The 8180-nt window shown below is 36.9% G+C and overlaps 1 protein-coding gene across 1 annotated transcript in view; it reads left to right on the forward strand.

The window, feature by feature from the left end:
- Positions 1-2654: 2654 nt before the first annotated feature.
- The window catches only part of LOC106476751 (runt-related transcription factor 3-like), a gene marked incomplete at its 3' end in the record, with an annotated part of 8812 nt that continues 3286 nt past the window's right edge, over positions 2655-8180 (forward strand). Inside the window, exon 1 of the mRNA XM_013937383.2 lies at positions 2655-3194. Coding sequence (XP_013792837.2) covers positions 2834-3194 — 361 coding nt within the window. The remainder of the gene's footprint in view (positions 3195-8180) is intronic.

Raw genomic sequence — 8180 nt, forward strand, 5'->3', positions numbered from 1 at the left:
TCACTTTCTATCGCGCTTAGACTTAATTGTCCGTCCCCGCAAACTATAGTTCCGATCTCTGCTATCCTCAGTTCCCGCCGACCGTAATCGCTGTCTTTCTTTCTCTCTGCCTGCTTCGTCTCCGCTACTTCTCTGCCTCCGTCTCTCTCCACTACTGCTTCGACTCCGTCTCTGCCTCGTTTCACTGTCTAGCGCACTTATATACGATAATACTGCCTGTTCTAGAAACTTCTAAGACTCTCAACACGTGCTACCAGCGTCAATTGACTCCCGCTGTCGCAACACACTAGCGAATCTTCTAGAATATTCGCCATCCTTCGCAGAAATTTGCTACTATTGAAACTACTGTGTTGGGCAACAACACGTAATAATGTTCATTGGGCTGAGCACGGCTGAAGATGGAGAAGGAAGTTTGTAGGAGCCTGAAAAAAAATTTTTTTGTTTTGTTTTTTTTATAAAATACGGTTAACCTCGCTATATATTCATTATTACAAAAGAAGATAGTAACCTTAACAAAATCGGATCAAAGTTTATTATTCTTTGTGTGTACGACTTGTTGGTTAATGTTTTAAAATGACACAAAGAGTTACATTTAATTCTTTTTCCACATATGTCATTACTAGTTAGTACTTCGAAACCACTCATTCACTAATTTGAAATGATACAATAGCAGTTGGATTTAGATATTCCAGCACCCCTATTAGCGTCAAGTTCGTCGTTCGAAATCGAGTAAAATCCTCATCCACAAAACCATACATTATAATTGTATAAGTAATAAAGAGTTATTCATTACACTCATTACAGAATACCCCATCCTCCAAAATAATAAATTCTTTACCAATGAGTAATGATTGGTCAACCTAGTGGCGTTAGAACACATTTTATAGCGGTGTTACTGTAAGTAATTTAACAAAAATGGAAACCTCGTATATGTTAGAAGCTATGTATTCAGTTGTTATTATTATATTAAAATATGTTAATAAAACCAATAGGTGCGCAGTAACCCTGAACTTCAATCCAGTAGATGCTGCCCTACTCCTAGTTCCCGCGCCTTTTCACCCACCACAAAAATCCTTCAAATTACAAATTTCTTTTCTATGCATTTTAGCTATGGTTTCATACTGATGGAAGTTATAAAACAATAAGCTCGAAGTTCGCCAAAGAACACGCTGTTGGTTATGAAATTCTAGGTTATTTTGCTCTTTGCTTTTATTGTTACTTAAGCTACTACTGCTATGACAATTCGCCTGAAGTCGACGTTATATCCTCTGAGACTGTTGTTTTCTTTGATTTTTATCCTTTGCTCTCAAAGTCTGTAGAATTTTGAGTTACGAGTTGGAACGTTTGACTGTTTACATATCCCCTTTCTCTGTGGCTGAGCGGTAAGCTTCGGAGACTTATAACGCTAAAATTCGGGTTTCGATACCCGCGGTTGGCAGAGCACAGATGGTCCATTGTGTAGCATTAGGCTTAACACCAAACAAACAAACTAAACTAAACATAGGCAAAATAAAACCAACAGTTCAAGACTTGTGTAGTCATTAATCCTCAGGTCTGCCGCTGTGCTATCAGCACACACTAATTGACAACTCTGTGGTCGAGAAAAGCTGTGTGTGTATTTAAGACTGAGAAATGTATTAAATCTATATAGAAGTTGTTTTCGCAAATAATTAAAGAACTGATTAAGACATAAACTGAACTGTTACTGATCGGGAATATTTATCATTTTGAAAATACAGAAACTTTATCTATCTTAGGCCTAATAATTGAAATATTAATGAATTTAAAAACGTTATGAAAACATAAGACGCTCATCAGTTGAAATTTCATTTTATCGAAGCATTGTGAGCTGGCGAGTTCCTTTGCCCAAAGCATATATCTTTAATTTTCAAAATGTTTACTCTTTTTGAGTTTCTGTATTTTAATAAGCTGAGACAATTATCCTAGGATGTTGCTCTAGCTTTGTTTGTTTGTTACAAAGCTGCACATTGGGTTATTTGTGCTCTGCCCTCCACAGGTATCGAAACCCGAGTTTTAGTGTCATAAGCCCATTGACTTACCGGGAGGCGTTGTTCTAGGAGACGATATTTAATAAACAAAATGCGCGTGAATTTGTCAAATGCAACGTGATGTTTCGATGCCACAGGATATCAGTAACTACAGTAACCGAGTCGTCACGTAGTTGTATGCACTGTTTACAAGTACATTTCTTAGTTGAGTATATCATTCATATGTTATTTAAGCTAGAAACGATATTCTAATTAGCTAAATGAAGTGCTTACATGCTGCTTTGTTAATTGGGTTATTTATTTATCGCTTATAAATCTAGTTATCATAAAATTAAACTATATCACAGTAGTTTATTGTTTACTAATTCAATCAATATGACTTTCATAGATTGGTTTGAATTTGCATAGTTTTCTAAAGAAGAAATAGGTAATATACAAACCATCTTCTAGTTGAATTGTGCTTGTGAATCTGTGTTTTGTAATAACAGCGGTAACCATTAATCAATGACTTAGAAAAGTCCGAGAAAAATAACTCATTACAACTTATAAGAACCGCAAACGTGGTATTGATGTGCGCAACAAAACACCCACGTATTTATTAATCACAACAGCCAATTGGTTTTGCAGTATCCTGGCATTATTCTCCGAAAGATGGCGCGCCATACTGTAAGTTGGTTTCAGTTTCATGTAGGTAGGTGTATGGATATTTGACAACGCGTCCAGCCAACGCATCGTGTTATGTAAACCACATGCTACATCGGCTTACCACTCACGTAGCGCGTTACGATCAGTTCTAAGTGTCGCTCACTCATATTTCCACTGTTATGCATTTGCCCGGAGAGCGTGGTACTTCGGCGGGAAATGCCAGCGCCAAAATGACGAACGTAGCACTCCCGGGAGAACTCGCCTTGAATGACGCCTTAAGTGAACATCCCGGTGAGCTTGTGCGTACCGGTAGTCCTAACGTGCTCTGCTCTATTTTACCGTCACATTGGCGTTCCAATAAAACTTTACCTGAAGCTTTCAAGGTGATCACCCTAGCGGATGTTTCTGATGGGACTGTTGTGACAGTGCGGGCAGGAAACGACGAAAATTTCTGTGCCGAATTACGAAACGCCACTGCTGTAATGAAAAACCAAATAGCAAAGTTTAATGATCTAAGATTTGTAGGAAGAAGTGGAAGAGGTAAGAAAATGTGTTTGTATCAATTCAAAATGAGTGAAAAAGTTAGATGAAATAACCAGTTAGCTATTTATCTGTTTATCTATCCATCCTACCGTCTATCTTTGTAACGTATGTGTACTAGTATCAAAAACGTTTGTCTATAAAGGAACATGTGAACTTAAATAACGATATTATATGAATGTTTGGCAGAATATCACATATACGATCAGTGACGACATAATACATAATAAACAATAAATGCACTGAGAAATAATAAAAGACAACCTCAATTTATAAGCTTAAACGACCTCAATTTATTAGCTTAAAATCATTTTCTGTGAAGGTGGATTAAACTCTTTTCTCTATAAAAAGAGTACAAACTGAAAATGGAAAAATATCAGCTAATAACTTCCAGTTGATTATTTAATTACTTATTAACTTTATTTAAAATATTTTGACTGCTTTAACCTGGGCATTGATATTCTAGAAGATCATAAAATGGTCTCATTAGGCTTTTCTATGTTTTTCACATAGGCATATCTAAACCATTATTTAAAAAAAAAAAACAGTCTGTGTGTATGTGTGTCCGCTTATAACTGACGAACCGCTGGACCGATAGGTCAACGGCATGTCAAAGTTCAAGTTCTAGGTCAACGGCATGTCAAAGTTCAAGTTCTAAGAAATTGCGTGTGTTTTTTTCAATAATCAGAAATTCTACAAGAATGCTTTTACAATTCAGAGCAATTGGACTGATCACTTTTTTAAATGTTCTTTTGGGGGACAGCGGTAAGTCCCCATACTTACAACGCTAAAATCCGGAATTCGATTCACCGCGGTCGACACAGCAAATAGTCTAATGTAACTTTGCTCTAAATATTAACATTATAATAAAAAATTATCCGTTCGTAATTACTTGTTAGTTTTATAATTACAGTATGAAAAAATATCCTCATTCATACACAAAACTAAGAAGGGGGAGCCCCAAACACGTTTCCAAGGGAGAAATTATTATTATAAAAGTAAAATAACATCGTTATTAACAGAGTTATCCTGGTAATTATATAAATACATGCATTTCATGCATACGTACATTCACAGATATATATATATATATCATAGCTAATTGATGTAGATAAGTTGTTTCCATGCACGTGTTCGTCACGCCCAGATGTTCCAGACGTCTATCAAGTACTACCATTTCGTTTCGGAACAAGTATTTCAACCTACTCAATCTGGTAGGCGTTATACTGGGTATTTTGTACAGTGTTAAGTAAAGCACAAAATGAATTAGTACAAAGTCTAACCACGATGATAACCAAGAAGGCAGAAAAATCTAAATCATATTTACTGAGGAAGTTTTGGACTGAAAACGGAAACATGCAGTTAATGTGTGAAAGTAATATATTTGACCCGATTATTTCTCTAAACTTCAATTACTCTCGGGATTTATTTTTAGTTATCCGAGAGGAATTTAAGTGTGTTTGTTTGTTTTCAGAAGTTTGTTTGACATTGTTTTTAGGATAGATAGGGCTATCTGTGCTAGTCATCCCTAATGTTGAAGAGATAGACTAGAGGAAAGGCAGCTAATCAGTACCATCCACCGCTAACTGGTGGGCTACGCTATAATCAAACTGTGGGCCCAAAGGTGGGGGGGGGGGGGGGGAGAGCTGCCCCCAAGAAAAAAATTAACTAAAATCTAATTAAATATACCAGAAAAAGCATAATTTTTGTTGTTGTTTTTTGACAATTACTCCGCTGTATTTCGGCCAATTTGCATCGGCGTTAATACAAAGCGACTCTATGCAGGTCCCAAACAGAGATATATAGACAATTTTGGAATTTTCATCTTTTACTCATTTTTTCAGCAAGGAAAGTATAATTTGGGGTTTTCCCCTGAACTATTCATGTGTATGTCAACCAAATTACGTGGGATTTGGTGCAAAGCTTGCACATACCAAGCAGTGATATAGATAGTTTCGATTTTTTCTGGTGTGAAAATTGGCCATGTTGGGATTGCGTGGCGGAGACATGTTGCATTCGTCCGCGAATATTGGCTTCTTTAATTTATTTCAATGAATGTTCAGATGACATTAAGTTTATTTCCATGTACATTGTTACATATAACATATGCATATTACAGAAGTATTCAAAGCACATAAAATATGTTCCAAACGAGCAAGATATATGTACGGCTCATATCTTTTTCAGTATACACGTATCATTCTTGATGTATCATTTAAACGTCAACATAAGTTATTAAACGTATTATATACACGAAGTGAATATTACAAATAATGTAAAATAAGGTTTGTTTGTTTTATTTGGAATTTCGCGCGGAGTTACACGAGGGCTATCTGCGCTAGTCGTCCATAATTTAGCAGTGAAAGACTAGAGAGTTTGTTTGTTTGTAATTAAGCACAAAGCTACACAATGGACTACCTGTGCTCTGCCCACCATGGGTATCTAAACCCGGATTCTAGCGTTCTAAGTCCGCAGACATACCGCTGTGCCACTGGGGGTGGGCAGACTAGAGGGAAGGCAGCTAGTCATCACTACCCCCCGTCATCTCTTAAGTTACTCTTTTACCAACGAATAGTGGGATGTAAAAATTAGGTATAATTAAGTTCGATTTTTATACATTTTATTTGTTCACATACGTTTTTTTAACTTCTGATGCATATTAATTATTATATCTGTTAGGTTTGAGGAACCATTTGATTTCTAGGATTTCATATGATTAATTAAATTTAGAAACATATCTCGTTGTTTGTTCAATAATAGCCTGCAGTAAAATGTTTTTTTTTTGTGTTTTTTTTTAAGTTTTCAGAAGTTCAAACCGAGCGTGTTACAGATCTATATCACCTGTAATTCTGAGTAAGAGCTGGGGCGTGAAATACTTCTAAGCGACAGGTACTCTAGGTATCAGTCGGGCCAGTTCTATTCACTCTGTGTGAGACACACCTGAAAGCTACGCCTCTGTGGTGAAGATTTTAGAGTGAGAGGATATGAAAGCATTCAGGACAGTATATGCTATTAGTGGGGTTTTGGAATATTGTCCGGTGTTCAGATAGATCCTAAATGTCCTGGTTTTCGTTTTTGTAACTAATATTTAAGCCACACCTGAAAGCTACGCCTCTGTGGTGAAGATTTTAGAGTGAGAGGATATGAAAGCACTCAGGACAGTATATGCTATTAGTGGGGTTTTGGAATATTGTCCGGTGTTCAGATAGATCCTAAATGTCCTGGTTTTCGTTTTTGTAACTAATATTTAAGCCACACCTGAAAGCTACGCCTCTGTGTTGAAGATTTTAGAGTGAGTGGATATGAAAGCACTCAGGACAGTATATGCTATTAGTGGGGTTTTGGGATATTGTCCGGTGTTCAGATAGATCCAAAATGTCCTGGTTTTCGTTTTTGTAACTAATATTTAAGTTTTGGAATACTTCTATTCATTTCTTTGAGCTGTAACAATCATGAATCAGCGCATACATTTTTTTAAATTGATTACAGAAATTATCCTGAAATAACTCAACATGGACTTTACTGCTTCCTCTAAAGTTGGCTCTAAGGCAGGCTGCAGCAGACAACGTGATGTTACTATTGCATACATCAATGTGCACGTGATTTTGCACCTGCCAAAACGAAGATAGTTAAACGCAAATGGTACGCGCTGTTCACTGCCGATGTTCAATTTCTAAGTCGTGAACTGGAACTTGAGTGTGAATATTAATGACAGTTGGTCAGAATGTTTCGACAAACTCGCCCCCGGCGGCTCAGCAGTAATTCTGAGAGCTTATAACGCGTTAAATCTGGTTTAGGTACCTGCAGTGGGCAGAACACGGACAGCTCAATATGTAGCTTTGTGCTTAACAATAAACACACGACAAACCTCTGACCAGCAAGAAGTTGCTCGAAAACATTCACTCGTCAGAGAGGTAACTGTAAGAGCTATAATGTAAATAAAAATATCCATTTCGCTTGATTGTTTGTTTTGAATTTCGCGCAAAGCTACACGAGGGCTATCTGCGCTAGCCGTCCCTACTTTAGCAGTGTAAGACTAGAGGGAAGGCAGCTAGTCATCACCACCCACCGCCAACTCTTGGTCTACTCTTTTACCAACAAATAGTGGGATTGATCGTCACATTATAACGCCTCCACGGCTGAAAGGGCGAGCATGTTTGGTGGGACGGGGATTCGAACCCGCGACCCTAAGATTGTGAGTCGAGCGCCCTAACCACCTGGCCATGCCGGGCCCTTCACTTGATAATCGATATTATGTACATAATTGGGGAGGGGGGGTTGTAATTTTACCTGAAAAGGGAGGGTTCAAGTTTTAATATCTGAAACTCTATGTGTGTTCGGTTTTACGATTTGAAAAATCTGGTCAACCAAGCTAGTAGGTTCTTTACTCGTAATTTAATGTCGGTGAATAAATACAACTGAACGTTTTCATTCATGCATGTTTATTCTTTTTATTCCTTATAATAAAATCCCAATTAGAAAAGACAGGCTAGTGAAGGTTTCTTGAATTTTATAGGTTTCCGTGATTTTCGGTCAGCCTAAAGTGTTAGTTCAAGAAGTAGTTCAAAACGCAAATATATATCAAGCAGATGCAGTCAGAGGGCCGACCTTTTACCGACATTAAGCCTGACGGAATTGTCAGTTTGAAGTTGTATTGTTATTTGATTCGCAGCTTATATATATAGGGATATTAAGAAGATAATCTGTACAATGAATACTTCACCTGACGTATCTTTTAAATTTATTTAAAAAAAGGCTTAAACTAGTTTTACATCAACATCCTTAATTTTAGAATCCATAGAATAATAATAAACAAACAAGATAAAGAAAAGAAGAAAAAGCAAAGCAGACGTAGTTACGTCCATACCAAACACGACGAAAGCAGTTAATTGTAAATGATTAATGTCACAATGGCAAAACTTATTACTAATACCATTAGAAGCAAGGTGCAATTATTACCAATTATTACCAATACCATTAGCAGTA

This window comes from Limulus polyphemus, unplaced genomic scaffold (genome assembly GCF_000517525.1).
Source record: "Limulus polyphemus unplaced genomic scaffold, Limulus_polyphemus-2.1.2 Scaffold11459, whole genome shotgun sequence".
NCBI classification, from domain to species: Eukaryota; Metazoa; Arthropoda; class Merostomata; order Xiphosura; family Limulidae; genus Limulus; species Limulus polyphemus.